Raw genomic sequence first — 17,084 nt, 5'->3', positions numbered from 1 at the left:
CCTCCTTCCCCAGGGGAAGGCTGGGCTGTGGGGTCGAGATGCCCTCTCCGCAGCCTGCCCGTCTCGCCTGGGTAGAGGCACATACACATGCAAGCCAGGGTGCGCGGGGGCTGGGTGCAGGCTTCCAGGCCAGGGCTGAGTGGCCCCTCACAGTAAGCACTGTGCTCTCCTCCAGACTCCCCCCTCCCCAATTTTCTGCTTGCTGAAAGGTGTGGCCCTGGCCTAGTTCTTCACCTGTCCCTTGGGGTATTGAGGCTAGCCTGCAAGAGTGGGATGAAGAGCTGAGGGCTCAAGTAGGTGTCTGATGTCCTTGGTCTTTAGGGCCCATATCCTCACCTGGAAGCGTTTCTGGCTTGCTCCATCTAAATCCCTGAAGCTTTGTCAGCTCTTGAGTTCAAGAGGCTCACGTGGAGGTGGGAGCTGGAGGACAGGGTGGGGTTCTGGGCTGACCACTGAGGGGAAGAGTTCTGAGCTTGACCTCTGTGCTCCACCCCTCTTCCCTATGGGCCAGAATGGTAGGAGCCGGGACCCAAGTCTCCACCTCCCCTCCTGGCCCTCAGCTCCTCCACTGTGACCTGGAGCTGAGCCTCTGAGAGAAAATCCCTTCCTGCACCGGATAAACTGACTGGTGACTCAGCAGCAACAATGCCTCTGGCCAGAGGTGCCCCCTCGGACACTGTGGGTGGGTTTCATATTGGATCAAGGACAGGAAGGGAGGCTGGGTGGAGGCACAGGGTGAGATTTGGTGAGAGGCATTAGAGAGTAAGGAGGTCTAAGTTTTCATTTCAGCTGCAGTGTGAGCCAAGCTACTTGGCCTCTTTTGGCCTGTTTCCTCTCCAGGTAAGGAGGCTGAGTTCTTGGAGATACAGCTACGGAGCATGAACTGTAGGCGGCCGGCCCTGGGAAGGAATGGTGGACAGATAACCAGGAAGAGAAGCCTGCGCCTGGGCTAGGGCAGTGGCTTCACCCAGAGGGGAGATAAGAGATTCAGATGTTTAGGAGGCAAAACTGATAGCACTTGATGGGACTGCTTTGGATGAAGGCGCCAGAGCCTCCCTCAGCTGTCCTTTTTCTGTAACCACAAACCACCAAGTCCCCCTTGGTTTCCCATCTGACAAATCCATCTTTTAAGAAAGCTCAGGGGGCTGGGTTCAGTGGCTCATACCTGTAATCCCAGGACTTTGGGAGGCTGAAGCAAGCAGATCGCTTGAGCCCAAGAGTTCAAGACTAGCTTGGGCAACATGGTGAAACACCGCCTCCACACACACACAAAAATACAGAAATTAGCTGGGAGTGATGGTGGGCACCTGTAGTCCCAGCTACTCAGGAGGGTGAGGTGGGAGGATCACTTGAGCCCAGGAGGTGGAGGTTGCAGTGAGCCGAGATTGTGCCACTGCAATCCAGCTGGGTGAGAGTGAGACTCTCAGAAACAACAACAAACAACTTGGGCCTTGTTTACTCTGAGATGGGCAGAACGTGGGGCTTGGTGCGTGGACTATGGAGTCAGACCAAGTGCCAAATGTGAGTTCTAACTCTGCCCCTCACCAGCTCTGTACTTACCCTCCTCAGCTTCCCCATCTAAGATGGTGCTAACAACAGGGCTCACCTCACCTGTGCTGTGAGGACCGAATGCCTTAACTAACATGAGCAGCAGGCGCCAGCCACACACTAGGCACTCGATAGATGTCAGCTTCATTGAGCAGATGGCTCAATGGATTTCAACTCTGAATGGCCTCACTGTGCTCCCACATCACACACTTAGGGTAGGTGCTGAAGTTGTCCCTTATAGCTCCCAGCAGCTGTGAGACCCTTAGGGCAGACCCCTATCAGATCAGCTGTGAGATGCACCATAGGTTTTTCTTGACTGCTGACAACAAGTTTAGCATCAACTTGGGGAGAAGCCCAAGGGACTCACTGGCCCGGGACAGTCCTCTGTGCCTCCCTCCCCAAGAACCACTCAGTCTAGTCACCTAAGACTTTTTTTTTTTTTTTTTGGGGAAACTTTTTTTTTTTTTTTTTAATAGTTATTGAGTGTTCTACAGCTTACAGTAAATATCATAGTTACAAATTCTTGGCTTCAATCTTTCAGAGTGATCACTGATCTTCAAAACAAAACAAAAACCCAAAAGAATCCAAAACAACAAAACAAAACCAGATTTACACTTCATACACACAAGTGAGGCCATGGGGCTTTCCAATCTTTACACTCTGGACTGTGTTTTGAAAACACCTATAAATTCTTTGATCAAACTACTTGGAAGACACCGGTCAAAGGTTTATTATTATTATTATTGTTATTTTAAATGTTTTTATTTCTTTTTAAAATGTGAGTTCCAATAAAATTTAAAAATTAGATTCCAACCTGTAGATTAAAATGAATTAAAAAATACAAAATCATATACAACGCTGTCTTCACAGGGATGTTACATGCCATGAGAACAGGTTTCTCTGTCATGTGGTATGAAACAGGGAAGGAGATGCCTTGAAGTCAGAATGGGGACAGGCCCTTGGGCCTTTCAAGATTATTACAGACAACTCCAAGTTGCCAGAGGCCTGGCCTTACCTCCCCCTGGGTAAGGAGGAGCTTGAGTCACGGCATAGATCCAGACTATCTGGCTGACCCGAGGAGGTGGTCTCTGGGACAGTCCCCGCTCTTTCCCTGACTCTTAGGCCTGAGGAGAAAGGCTGGGGCCTGGAGATGGCTGGTCTTGCTGGGGTCAGGCCCAAAGTGGATTTCACCCATTTGAGTCCTGTGGGCTGGTACTTATCTGCAAAGCTGTTACATCTGTTCTCCTCAGGAAGGAAAATCCTCCCGCTATCAGTGGCTGGAATGGGGTAGAGGACCTTACTACCACAGCAAGAATATCCAGGGACTATCCATGTGGCCACAGGGAAGAAAGAGTTGTCTTGTCCCTTTCTAGCTTTGTGGCAGCCAGTCCCAATTCCTGTGCGCCTCGGTTGGCCTTTGGGTTGGACTTAACAGCATGCACCACAGCATATATCCACTGGAGAAACTGAGGGACTGGGACCCAAGTCTGGGCCCTGGAACCATAGAATGCCTAATTTCAGAAACAAGTTTTCTAGGAGAGGGGCAGATGGATAAGTAAAGGACAAACCCTGCAGCCCACCTGGCACGCCTGCCTGCGCTCAGAGGCTCTGGTGTGGAATCCCATCAGTTAGTGTGGCGTGTTTCTTCAGCTCTGCGGGTGGGTCCACTGGCCCACTCTGCTACTGCCCCTCTCCGGATTCCCAAACTTGGCAAGCAGCAGAGGCTGCACAGCCAGTAGTGATGTGGGAGAATACAGGATAGAAAAGCAGACTTCCACGTATTTTCACTTAACTGCAGTTGAGGAGGGATTCTGATACAGATGGTGATATAGAAGAGAAAGTTCACTCTGGGCACAGAACAAAGCTGAGGAATTTGATATGGAAGCTTAGCCAGTGCCTCACTGGAATCCTGGATGAGTCCTATCTGTATGAGGAGCCAAAACTTGGTGACCAAGGGGCCTATCCTTTTATACTTCATGTGATTCCTTTCTGAAGGCCATCAGAACCAAGTAAGCCCGCCAAAGAAGGACCCCCAGATCTCTGGGAACGGGGTACCTCAAATTTGGAACAATCTGGGTGGCCAGTGGTAAGGATGCTCAGAGTCTGGTTCTGGTCCTCACCCATGGGAAAAGCAAGCCCAGAGACTTCCGTCTGTATGCTTTTGGCCAAGGCTACACCACCAGATCCTGGTGGTGTACCAATTCACTGGATCTGGACAGTGGGCAGGCTCAGGGGATAGGAAGCCAGGTGTGCATGCTTACCAAGGACATGGGTCTCCCAATAGAAAGATGCCTCGTGCTGTCCTCGAACATGTCTTCAGTCCTGGGCATTGTGACCCCAAAGTGTTTTGTCCAAGTGAGGCCTTTAGTTGCAAATTCTCATCCTCCTTGTGCTGCCAGCTAGATGTGTCTCTGGGTCCCTCCCCAGGGCTCATTACAGGTCCTGGCCCAAAGCAGTTCATACAAATATGCTCAGCTCAGAGGACTGGGCTTCCCAGCTCTCTATAAAGTACAGTGAGCCCCTCCCTTCATGCTTGCCAAGAGGCCCAGCAGGTGGCAGCAGAAAGAGCAGAGGATTTGAAGAATCACTTACAAGCTGTGTGACCTTTTAGCAAGTGTCAAGCCTCCTGAGCCTTAGTTTTTTTGCCTATAAAATGGAGGACTTTCGCAACCAATGTCAAAGTACTTTGCATACCAAAAAAGCTCTGGACAGGTGTGTGTGTCTCTGCTAGATATTCAGGAAAGGGGATATACATTTTAGAGTCATTACCAGGTAAGAAAGAACAGCAACTCCTATCTCATGAGGAAGAAATTAAATATGCATTTTTTTCAAAACACGGCAAACCATTATGTTTCAGGCTTTCACTATTTGCAGGCAATCCAGCTCCCAGACTCAAACTTCCTCGGCCCCAGGCCAGTGAGGAGGGGAGGTCAGGTAGAAGAAGTAGAGGAATTCAAAAGGGTTGGCTGGTGACTGGAACCATCTGGACCCCTGATCCTGGCCACAGGTGTTACACCTGGGGAGACGCAGTGGCGTGAGGAGGAGGGAGGGGTTTGCATTCTGGGGCCAGTACTGTAGCTTATTGTCGGCGGCCACATCCCTTGTCCTCTCTTGCTTGCCTGCCTTCAATGAGAGGGCCCTTCCAGCTCTGACTTTTTATCTAGCTTGGCCACTGCGCCATCTAGAATCTTTGGAGGACACCTATGGTACTTCCCACTGGATCTCTGTGTCCTTACCAGTAATTGTGCCCTTCTTACCAGAGGCACATGACTGCCCCCGCTCTCCTGGGCTCAGTCCTTTTGCAGTGACTCCCCAAGCTTGGCCAGGCTTGTGGATCTCCATCATACCAAGAGGCTGAAGCCGGCTGAACTGGGGCTCATACTGAAAAAGGGGTGCTGGACCTGGGCTCCTCCAAACCACAGCCTTTCAGTGCCCTATTTTCACCTTGGGGCCTCCCTTTGCTCTTGAACTACATAGTAGGGGCTAAGATAGGGCACAGAGCACAAATGCTTCAGTATGTGAGCCTGTGTGGGGATCAGATGGAGGGGAACGAGACAGCAGACAGCCTGGGATTCAAGTGGCTCTGTCACTTATTAGCAAGTCACTTGACTTTTCCAAGCCTTGATTTCCTTATGGATCAAATAGGAGAAATAACCTGTTTCATCGGGTTAAACCAGATAATTTATGTTCAACTGCTCTGTGAACTCTGAGGTCCAGCTGTTAGTTTTACTTACTGGTATAGAAAGAACAAAAGTTACAAGGTCATTCCTGGTCTCCTCTTCTTCCTTTCTCCTCTCTGTGGTTCCACCCCAGCCCACATGGAGGCAGCAGGGTTCTGGGAAGCCTGGCAGATACCAGCATGCTGTTCACTGTGGGCCTGTTCCCTTCCATAACCTGTTTCCTCATTTGTCAATTGACTGTAATAATTGTGACCCCATCCCTCTCAGGGCGAGTACATGAAAGGCTGTGAAGTGCTTTGAACTCTGTGATGCACCTGACAAATCCAAATGTTTCTATTATTATTATCATCATTATCATTATTTTGGCATTTTTCAAACACGTACGACATAATCCAGAACAACCTTTACCCACCTTTACAAAAGCAAAGAGGGTGGGAGGAGGTATTTGCAAAAAGTGAATTAACACTGGAAAACTTTCTGTTGTTTTAAAGTGAAACCTCGTCAGCACCCCAGAACAGACAATTTAGAAAAGCTGAATTTTTTCTTACTGGTCCTAAAGTTCCTTGGAAGCCCAGGAAGGTAGGCCCCCAAACTCCTGGCTCTAGACCAAGGATGCTGATGGGCTTTACCCTCCTGGGAATGGCTAGACAGCTTCTGAGCTCCTTCCAACCCAAAGGTTTCCTGATTTTTCCTTCCCTTAGGGAGACATGGCAGGTAGGGATAAGGGTATGTCCAAGTTTGCGTGAATTTAAAATGAAAGCAGTTTTTTAAAGTCCCAAATGTTGTCAATGATCCCATTTAGTACAGTAAAATGTTCGTGCCCCACTCCCAGAGGAGCTGCTGGCCCAGCCAAGTGCTGGGTGCCAGAGGCTGCTGCTGGGCAATCCAGGCTCCTGGCTGAGACTAGCAGGGACCTCCTGGTCCCAGGGGTCCCTCTTCTCCCAGGTGAGCCTGTCTCCTGGGCCTCATCCTCGTCCTCCTCTCCTGATGACTCCCACTCTCTTCCTCCTCTTCCTCTCCTCTCGGGATGAGGGGCTACTGTCCTAAAAGCATGGCCTCTCCTTTTCAGCCAGCCCACCTGCTCCTTCTCCTGGAGGTGGAGTCAGGTACAGGATGAAAGTTCCAGATGTCTTCACAGAATTTCCAAATGCTATTTCTTCATTTGCCATTTCTGTTCCTGCCATCTGCCCCCATGTAGCTTCTGGCCAGTCTTCAACCCCCGCCTTTGGAGGGCAGAAACAGGAGCCCAGAGACCGTTCCAGACTCACCAGGTATGGGCACTGCCGACTTAATTTTTACAAAACCAAGCCAATCTGTCCCTAGGTACATTTTTGTAGGCAAGGTGCCCACTAGGTAGGAAGGCTGCATTTAATGCTAATTTACTGTAAGGTCCAGGGCAGTCCTTTCCTCTTCTCTGGGCCTCAGTTTCCTCATCTGCCAAATAGGGGAATGGATGAGATGATTGCTAAGGTCCCTTCAGTTCCATGAGTCTATGAAATGTTTATTGCTATTGCTTTTCCTTCACTATCCTGACCTTCAGAACTGCCAGCACCCACCTGGAATATGGTTCCTTCACTTGGGCCATGAATGGCACAGGTAACCAAGGGCTTGGCCTGCCTGCAAGCTCTACAGTCAGACAGGTGAGTCCTGGCACTGGGAAGGGCAAAAGGAAAGGGAGAGAAATGCCCTAGGTTCCCACTCCAGTCAGGAGGAAGCTCCTCATCAGAGTCGGTCCATGACAGCTCAGAGGCTGAAGTCTGGATGACACAGGGCATCTGGCCTTCCAAGGCCTCGGGATGCTGGGATCCCACCACCCTGCAGCCGCTTGCAGGTCTAAGGTCAAAATCACCTTTTGAGGAAGTGCCAGGTCAGTTAACATCACTGTGTAAATCAGAAGGTCCAGGGCCAGATGCTTTGACCAGAGACCTTTCAAACCAAAGCCATGAGGCAAACACTGCTCCCTTCTCCCCTCTCCCCTCTCCTTCCCCACAATGCCCTCCCTCCCCCCACCCTCCCCCAAATTCTAAAGACTTTTTTCCCCAGGTTCTTGGCCTGGGGTATTAAGGGGCTAATAACATTCCTACATACTCAGGTGGTTTTGTTCTTGGTCTGTTGCAATGGTTCTCAGGAGACATTTCATTTGTGTCCAGGACATGGGAATGTCCTGAACTAATCTTGCTTAAGAAAAACAACCAGAACACTCCCCCAGAGATGTAGCCTGCTCAACAGCTCTGAGTTCCTACCCTGGACCACATCTGTTTATGCTCTTCAAATGGAATCCAGCCTTCGGATGAACCATTGCAATAAACCCTACTCTCTGCTTGCCTCTAGACTGGGATCCCCAGGGACAGGACACTTAGGGAAGAGCAGAGAGGACATGGCCTGGTCAGGTAGGAGGAAGTGGGTAGAGCTGGAAGGGCAGCGGCTAAGAGGGGGACAGTCGGGGAGAGGCAGGAGATTAGAAAAAGCAGCTTTTACAAAAACCAAAAATAAAAATCAAAACCATTAAAGATGCATAAAGTGACCCTTGCACTTCCGTTGTCTCTTCTTGCAAATAGAGGTGGTGCTGCTAGGGAACTGCTCCAGCACCGGTGTAAGACTTGAGTAGTTGCATACAATGTGTGACTCCAGATCTGTGGAGGGAAAGGGGAAAGAAACAGTGTCAAGTGATATTCCAGAGGCCTCCAAACAGTGTCAGTGATATTCCAGGTTTCCTCAAGGAAACCTCTGGACCCCTTCCCCTCAACTCGGGAGCCCTCAATGGAGCCTCTGTGCCTTCCTAGTGAAGCTGCCCGCTTCCTGCCTGTGGAAGCTGTTGTACTCTGGTGCCAAGAGCCCTGGAGGAGATGGGGGAGGCCAGATGATGTGGTGGGCCAGAGGATTTCAAAGTGACATCCCTGGAGCACTATGGTTCACTTTCACTGCCTCAGGAGCTGCTGAGGGGACCAAGGAAGCCAGTGGCCTGGGTCAGCCCAAAGCCTCCAAATAGCTCCAATCAAAGCTCTAACATATGATCTAGGTAAAGAGTTCATTTGAAGAATGGGGCCCAAAGTTAAAAGAAATCTGAAGACCATAAGGTAAATGGCACAGAATTCAGTACTGGAGAACTGAAGTTTAAGCCCTAGCTTAATTTTTACTGGCTAAGTGATACTGAACTACATATTTATCTGTAAAATGGAGCTAATGATCCTTATTTCACAGAGCAACTATAAGGATTATGAGATAACATAAACAAAGGGATAGCTATTATTATTTCTGTTCTTATTTAGATTTCAACAAGCAGTCAACAGAAGTGATAGCTATTATTAAGAGTGATATTATGGACCTTGGAGCAGGAAAGCAACTGATAACTTGACAGCTGTTACCTGCTCCAGCTGACACCTGTGCACCAGACCCAAATCAGGGACTTTGACGCAGTTCCTGTATGCATCCCCCTCCCACTTCTCACCCTGGCCACACTCACTTGGATGGGCTGCAGGCTTTACCAGTGTGGGGGCACGTAGCTGTACGCAGGGGTTCCTTGGGCCCTATATGTTGGCATGGAGACGGGGTGTGCCCCAATCGCCGTGTGCTGGGGTGTAGTCAGCAGGGTACCTGAGCATCCAGAGAGAAAAAAGCAACCTGACGAGGCTGTACCAGACACAGGAATGAAGAGGATGAAGCTACATGGCTGCTCCCTCTGCCCAAATCCCCCATATCTCCCTCGCCTTCCTGATGAACTGCTGTCCGCCCTTCTCCACCTTGCCAGACTTCACCTCCTTAGGAGAATCTTTTCTGATGCTTAAGGACAGAATCAATCACTATTCTAAGTCCTCCTTTTCCCTTTTTCTTTGAGATGAAGTCTCGCTCTCTTGTCCAGGCTGGAGTGCAATGGTTCGATCTCAGCTCACTGCAGCCTCTGCCTCCTGAATTCAAGCGATTCTCCTGCCTCAGCCTCCTGAGCAGCTGGGATTACAGGTGCCCGTCACCACACCCAGCTAATTTTTTTATTTTTAGTGGAGATGGGGTTTCGCTATGTTGGCCAGGCTGGTCTCAAACTCCTGACCTCAAGTGATCCGCCCACCTCGGCCTCCCAAAATGCTGGGATTATAGGTGTGAGCCACCACGCCCAGCCTTCCTTTTACTTTTCTTTGTATGCTTCTCTTACTGCACAATCATACTGAGTGGTAATTGCGATGTATGTGGTTGTATTTCCCACACTAACCTAGGTGTTCCTTAAGGACAGTGTTCTGATCTGATCTGTTGATATTGGGTTCCCAGGACCTGAACAAGGCTGACACTGAGTCAGTTTGCCAACAGTTTGCAAACTTGATCTGGGGAGTAAGAGGCCTTAACCATACCCTTACATTAGGGGCAGAATAAAATCCAAATGCTCACTCTACCCCTTATACTTTCTTACCTCAGATGGTATCCTAGCTGGTTCTTTAAAAGTCGGGTCTCTAGGCTAGACATAATGGCTTACATCTGTTACTCCGGTACTTTGGGAGTCTGAGGTGGGTGGATCCCTTGAGCCCAAGAGTTCAAGACTAACCTGTGCAACATGGTGAAACCCTGCCTCCACAAAAAAATACAAAAATTAGCCGGGTGTGGTGGCGCATGCCTGTGGTCCCAGCTACTTGGGAGGCTGAGGTGGGAAGATCACTTGAGCTCAAGCAGATCAAGACTGCAGTAGGCCAAGATCGTGCCACTGCACTCCAGCCTGGGTGACAAAGCAAGACCCTGTCTCCAAAAAAAAAAAGGGGGGGGGGGTCCTTGGGGACTTCTGCTTCTCTCATTCCTCATAATTATTATAATTACTGCACAGGTTCTTAAGCTCCTGCCTAATAAAGAACATTGCCCCTGTGTCCTCTTTTTGGTGCCCCTGCTGTTATTGGAGTGCTAGCATCATCTCTCTCCCCTAAAGTACACTGACAACCTCCTTACTGAGCTACTTGCTTCCAAATCACCCCTTCTAATCCTGTCTCCACTCTGCAGCCAGAGAATGTTTAAACCTAACCGCATCCCTACCCTGCTTGACCCACTTTGTGCGCAATAGAGGTACCAAAAGGTGTTCAAGAGTTTCCACCATCTTATCCTTGCCAGCGATCTAGCCACCTTCCAACTCCAAGTCCCTATTTCCTAAGGGCCTTGGCTCCATTCCTCCATTCTGTGAACATGCCATATTCATGTTCTTTCTGCACTGCCCTTCCCTCTTTCACTTCTCTAGTTAGCCTGTGTTCACCCTTTAAGGCCTAGCTCAATATGCCCTTCTTGGTGAAATCTTCCTCATCCCCACAGACAGATTTAGAGGCTCCTGCCTCTGGGTTCACAAGCCCCCTGGCGCAGGATCTCTTGTGCTACACTGCAGTCGATTCTATGACTGTTCTCCGCTCTGTTTTGAGTTCATAGAGGAAAGGGATGGACACTGATGCAGAAGCTGCCCTCACCTGCTGACATTGCCATGGTGGTGCCTGCCACCATGCCCATGGCCACGCCGTTGGTCCTGGGGGCGGCAACAGGTGCCGGGTAGATAGCAGAAGGGATGCTGTTGGGCTGGACGACCGTGGTGTGGTGGATGACATGAGGCTGGGCAGCATACACCGGCTGTGTGTAGTAGGCTCCCTGGGGGAAAGAGGCTGAGGTCACATAGGCATTTGGAGAGGTAGGTGGGATATGGAGAGAGCAGCACTGGCTGAAGGACACAAGGTCCGGACCCCAGCTGGGGTTCTGCTTGTCTTACTTTGTGACTGTGGTCAGTGCAGTGCTGGGCTCAGCTTCTGGTCTGAAAAATAAAGCTCTAATCCTGTCCTGCCTTGCTCCTAAGGCTGCTCTGATGATCTAACGGGGTAAGAGCTCTATTCCCTTAACCTTGGTTTTAGCATTTTAAAATGTTTTATCTTACTGCAATGAACTTTTATAAGCTGCCTAAAATTTAAAGTTAGGAATAACAGTCAATCAGTTACCAAGCATGTGAACAGGGTTGGTAAACTCCAGAACACATATACGGAAGGATAGTTAGTAGTAGTATCATACTGGTACAAGTGCACGTTGTAAAAAAAAGTACATGTTGAAAAAAAAATGGCGGCCGGGCACGGTGGCTCATGTCTGTAATCCCAGCACTTTGGAGGCCAAGGCAGGCAGATCACTTGAGGTCAGGAGTTCGAGACCAGCCTGATCAGCATGGTGAAACCACATCTCTACTAAAAATACAAAAAAATGAGCCAGGCATGGTGGTGCATGCCTGTGGTCCCAGCTACCTGGGAGGCTGAGGCAGGAGAATGGCTTGAACCCGGGAGGTGGAGGTTGCAGTGAGCTGAGATTACACCACTGCACTCCAGCCTGGGTAACAGAGCAAGACTCCATCTCAGAAAAAAAAAAAAAAAAACAAAGGCATACATGGATAGCATTTCCCAGGATGTCTCTTATTAGCTATTTCCCTTTAGGTAGAAAGGCAAGGATGAAGGCAGTGGTCCGAGGTGACTCCCAATGCCTGAATCACATGGCTGCTTCCTGCTACCACAATCCACAGGCCCACTGACTTCTAGGGGAAGTAAACAGGAGCTCCTGATATCATCTTAATTCAGAAATCTTCAAATGTTTCTATTAAATGGGATAAATTGATCTCAAGCCTCGTTTTATTTTATTAAGTTTTGTCTTCTACTCTAAAATATAGCTGTTTTTTAAACTAAAAAAGTATTCTCCTCACCACTTATACTTCCTATAGAGTTGTCACTCCAGAAAAATGTGTCATGGGTGTGCCAGAGCCCCATATGGTCCCCTTTCTCATACCAATCCTGGAATGCATACATCCTTTAGCTGAAGGAGCCCAGAAAGGCCCATCAGGCACAGAAAGAGAGAGCAACTTGCCTAAGGTCACAGAGGTCTGGTGGCAGAGCCTGTGTACTTTCATCCTCCCCACTCAGCTCACAGACTGAGGAAGGGTAGATGTGGGGGTTAGAGAGAAAAGACCAAGACGTTGGGGTCTCATCTTGACCAACCAATAGCTCATGGTGTAACCTTGGACAAGTCATTCCCTTCTTTGGGTCTCAGTTTCCCCACTTGTTTAACAAAGGAGTTGAGCTAGAAAATCTCTGAGGGCCTTTGTCCTCTGACATTCTGGGCTCTGTTAATCTAAATGACTTCATGCCTCACCCCTCTAGGGGCTGTGGAGTGAGGGAGTAAGCAGACTGCAGGGATATCGCTTCCATGATACAACAAGGATAGCTGGCCGAGCCACTAACCGTCCTCTCCTTCCCTCACTTCCTCACCCTACCCCACCACACTGCGCCCAGGCTGGAGGCTCCTCTACCTGCAGAAGAAGTGGCTTTGACATGTACCTACCTGGGCATACAGATTCTGCTGGGGGTAGGCACTTCTGATTGGATACATGGCCGTCTGATAGGGGTTGGGTGATGGGGAGTAGGGGGGTGGAGCAGTATTACTCTGGGTCGGTGGGACCTTGTATGGTGTCCCCGCAGTATATCCTGTACCAAGGCAATAAGAGAGACTTCCAGTTAGTTGGCAGAAAAGCACTGCTAGAAGGCAGCAGGTCCCAGTCGCGACTCCCCAGTCAAAGATGGGCTGAATCCAGGCAGGAAGGACAGATGAGAACAAACAGAGAACAGGGCTCCACCCAGAAAGCCTGGCCCCAGAGGCAGCTCCCTCAGTCCTGGTGCACAGGGCTGCATGGATGATTCTGGGCATCTTCTCTTTCTCTGGGTCTCAGGGCTCTCATCTATAAAATAAGAGGCTAGAACCAGATGGTCCCTTTTAGCTCTGACAGCCTGGGATTTGGAGCTGCCTTGTGAAACGGGCAGGTGCCCAGAGATGGAAGCCCTCAACTCACTTGCTCTTTATTGCTACTCTCTGTCTACTTGCTTTTCTGTCTTCTCACACAGCATCCAGGGTATCCTTTTGCTACTGTTTCTTTCTCTCTTTTGCTCTGTTTCTTTTTCTCCTTATCTCTCTCTCTTCTTGGACTTCCCTCCATCATGTTCCCCTGCCTCCCCACCAGGTTTGACGGTGAAAACCCCATACAAAACACCATTCGGAGACCCTCATCTTCTGGGATGCTGACCATACAAAAACACCATTCAGAGACTGTCATCTTCTAGGATGCTGAAGAACTGCTCTGCAGAGTTGGCTTCTCCTTCTCTCCTGGGCTCTAGGGGAAGGCCACCTCTGCCTGAAAAGACCTGAAGTCAGGGATCGCAATGATTCACATCAACCTGGAACATGGGCCATGTTTGTCCCTCAGCAGGACAGACAAAAGCTGGGGCTAAGAATGGGACTGAGAAGTCAGGCCCCAAGAAGCTCACAATTGCCCAGGTAAATAAACTGTGCTGCCTTTGAATCCTCTGGAAAAGAGTGACAGACTCTTTGTTCACAGAAAAAAACTTGAAACATGAGTCCTCCGTCTCAAAAAATAAATAAAAATAAATTAAAAAGAAACATGGGTCATTCAGGAACAAGACTGTCTCCTTTTAGAATCACAAAATGGAATCATTCTATGGAACCCAAGTGATCGTCAAGTGACCCCAATCCTTGCACTTTACACAAGGGATCCTGGGCTCAGAAAAGGCAAGTGTTTTTAATAACTTCTCCTAAAAACTCTAAACTCTTCTAAGTTGAAGGGGCAGTGCCAGGGGACCCTGGCTTTGCAGCCCTGCTGGGGAGGTGCTGAGGTGACTTATTTCCTGTGGTTCCATCTTGGGTAGGTCTAGCAGACCTCACTGAACCTCTCTGGGCTTCAGCTCTTTCACCTGTAAGATGCTTACCAAGGACCCTTTCAGCTCCGAGGTGCTGTTTCTATTATACAATAAGGGATTGGGGCAGAGTGGAGGGAGTGCTTTATTGGAAGAGAAGATATCTAGTCTTCAGTCCTGGCTTTCCCCCCTAATTTTTGGTGACAACTGTCAAGTCTTTGGGCCTTAGTTTCTTATTTTGTAAAATCAGGTGGCTAAGAATGAAGATTTCTTCCTAAACAAAAATTCCATGGTTCTAAAGATCCTGGGTCTCTTCTACCTTAACCCCAAGTAAAAGCAAACTACCACATGGTCACAAATCTCTCTTAGTCCACATCGCACCTCTTTGGCTTGGCACCTCCCTGCCCCTGATGACCCAGGAGGATAGGAGAGCTGCTGCACAGCTGCCACAAAAGTCAGACTATTCCCTGGATTCATGACATTTATTTTTTCACCTGCAGATCCATAGTTTTTTTTCCATAGTTTTGTGGTCAAATATGCTTGGGAAATAAGTAGCAATGACGACAGAGTGGAAAGGACATATGAAAGAGAGGAAAGCATGTTAAAGAGAAGTAGAAACTAACTGGAAGTGGGACTATGAGCTGAGTGAGAAGTCTAGAGCAGATTCCTCAAAGTTTCTAGATTCCTCAAAGTTTCTAGTTCCATAATCATGAAATGTGGTCACAGGAGAAGCAGATTCTGTGAGGGAGACAGGGAGTCCAGCTTTGCAGATGTCTAGAATGAACCATCTGGTGTGTACGGAGACACAATTTACTGATCTATAAACAAAGGGGTTTATAGATAAACCAGAGATAGACATTTCCCAAATGTGGACAACAGACTATAGATTCCAAGGGATCTTAATAGTTGTTTTTGCCAAAGAAAAGGAAAGAAAAGAGTTCTGTAGTCCCATATGTTTGTGAAATCACAATGTAAAATAGAGATAAACAATTATGATTTTGTTTTTATTCCACGACCCTGAGAAGTTTTTAAAACAATAGGGTGGGCTGGAAGTGATGGCTGTCACCTATAATCCCATCACTTTGGGAGGCCAAGGCGGGAGAAGCACTTGAGACCAGGACTTCAACGCCAGCCTGGGTAACATAGACTACATCTCTAAAAAAAAAAGAAAAAAATGTAGCCAGGCATGGTGGCTGGTGTAGTGCCCAGCTACTTGGGAGGCTGAGGCATGAGGATGGCTTGAGCCCAGGAGTCTAAGGCTGTTGTGAACCATGATCACACCACTGCACTTCAGCCTGGGTGACTGCAGGACCCTGTCTCTTAAAGAAGGTGGGGAGGTGAACTGTGAATCTCTAAGATGGGAGTATGTACAAGACTGTGTTTTCCAAATTAATTTTACTACAGAATCTTTTATTCATACTATAAACATTTACAACAATTAAATTTCAGCCATGTTTTTTGTAATTGAAGCTAGTTTTGATAAACAAAGTTTTACTGTAACACATCCACATCTATTCATTTACATATTGACTAAGGCTACTTTCCTGCTACAATGGTAGTTACTGATAGAGAGCATATGGCCTTTGAAAAGCCTTTATAGGAATGTTTGCTGACCCCTGATTTAAAGAAATATATCAAGGTGTAGAGAATCCTAGCAGAGCTGAAAGCATCCATTTTCTATGCAGGAGAGTAGGACATCCCTGAATCAGAAGACGCCTATTTCTGAAAGCTCTGTAGCACAGAACCGTGGTTATGAGCAGTCTGGAGACAGACTGACTGCCTGGGTCCAAACCCCCAGCTCTGCGACTTAATAGCTCTAGGATACATCAGTCTCCTTGTGTATGATATGGGAACAGTAATGGTACCTACTTCATAGGGTTCCTGTGATAAATGCATTAATTGTTAAGTAAAAAGCACTTAGAACAGTACCTGACATATTAGAAGCACTTTATAAGATCAGTTATTATTATTTTCTTTCTCACTTTATAGAAAGACAGTAAGCTTCTGTCCTAAGGGTATGCAGGCAGAAAGACTAAAGCTGAACTATGACTACTATGGTCTGTCCCAGCTTGAAACACAGACTCCAGGATTCTAAGATTCTAAAATGTTATGGCTTAAAATGCTATGATTTTATGATTCTTTATAGTTAACAGGCCAACGATGCTGATGACTTACTTTCCTTTATGCTCCTGGAGAATGTGCTCTGGAATTTTTCTCTTCCCTGGGGAAGCTGGATTACCCACTCTATGCCACAAGGACAGCCATATTACAAAGTGGTGAGACCATCCCTCTGAGGACAATCAAAAAGCTCCAAGAGACTGCAGCAGAATTTGGTTCCCACATCTAAGAATAACCTTGTCTGAGAATGTTTCCCTTTCTTTATGTTATGAAATGAGACACACACATACTCAGAATACAAATCAGTAGCCAAAACACCCTTGGCAGTCAAAGAGATGATGCTGCAGAAGAAGGCCTTTGCTTGTTTGTCCAGACAGTCTGAGATGGGAGAAGCAGAACTGCAGAGCTAGAAGACTCGGAGATCATTAAGACCAACATAAACATTTCACAGATGAGATAATGAGTAGTTGCTGAAAGAGAGAGCTGCTTGTGGGGATCTAAGACTCAGAGCTACTTCCTCTAACCACAGTGGTTCTCAAGGTTACCGTTTGTCAGGAGGATCTTCATGAGGCTGCAGAAACTGCTTGGGGGCCCTCATCCTAGGTTCTGTCAGTTAGTTAGGTCAGTTCCTCTCTCAGGGAATATCCTCATTTGGATTACACAGTATCCAAGAACATTTCTAGTGCTGACATTCTAAGTCACTGAGTATTTCAGAAGACTTTCATGAGGAAATCATTGCAGAGGACTTTCCATAATTTACTGGTGGTCCTGTCAATACTGTGGAGGAACACTAAAAATTCCCCTGGGGCTATAGCCTGAGCTTGGGTAACACATAAATCAGGGTTTATTACTTTATGTATCTAAGTAAAAGAAGCTGTTGGGCTTGTTACAAAAAAGGCTCATAGATTTTGCCCAAATGAACTTAGACTCAGTTCACTCACTGGAGGCCTGGCTATCCTGAAAGGAATTCTAAGTTTGAAGGTCACAGAATTAAGACTTTGGAATGTTGTGCCTGAAGGACATTAGAGGTTTATATTCAACCTTCTCCCTTTCT

At 47.9% G+C, this 17,084-nt stretch overlaps 1 protein-coding gene across 3 annotated transcripts in view; it reads right to left on the bottom strand.

Moving 5' to 3' along the window:
• Window positions 1-1,679: 1,679 nt before the first annotated feature.
• The window catches only part of FAM168A (family with sequence similarity 168 member A), a 209,294-nt gene continuing 193,889 nt past the window's right edge, over window positions 1,680-17,084 (bottom strand). For all 3 annotated transcript variants that reach the window (XM_010366843.2, XM_010366844.2, XM_030917334.1), the window contains 4 exons: window positions 12,549-12,691; window positions 10,655-10,829; window positions 8,692-8,822; window positions 1,680-7,861 (listed from right to left, as the gene is read on the bottom strand). In XM_010366843.2, coding sequence (XP_010365145.1) covers window positions 8,710-8,822; window positions 10,655-10,829; window positions 12,549-12,691 — 431 coding nt within the window. In that variant the 3' untranslated portion in view covers window positions 1,680-7,861; window positions 8,692-8,709. The remainder of the gene's footprint in view (window positions 7,862-8,691; window positions 8,823-10,654; window positions 10,830-12,548; window positions 12,692-17,084) is intronic.

This window comes from Rhinopithecus roxellana, chromosome 15 (genome assembly GCF_007565055.1).
Source record: "Rhinopithecus roxellana isolate Shanxi Qingling chromosome 15, ASM756505v1, whole genome shotgun sequence".
Lineage (NCBI taxonomy): Eukaryota > Metazoa > Chordata > Mammalia > Primates > Cercopithecidae > Rhinopithecus > Rhinopithecus roxellana.
Note: the sequence above shows the minus strand (reverse complement) of the source record. Positions and strands in the feature narration are given on the sequence as shown.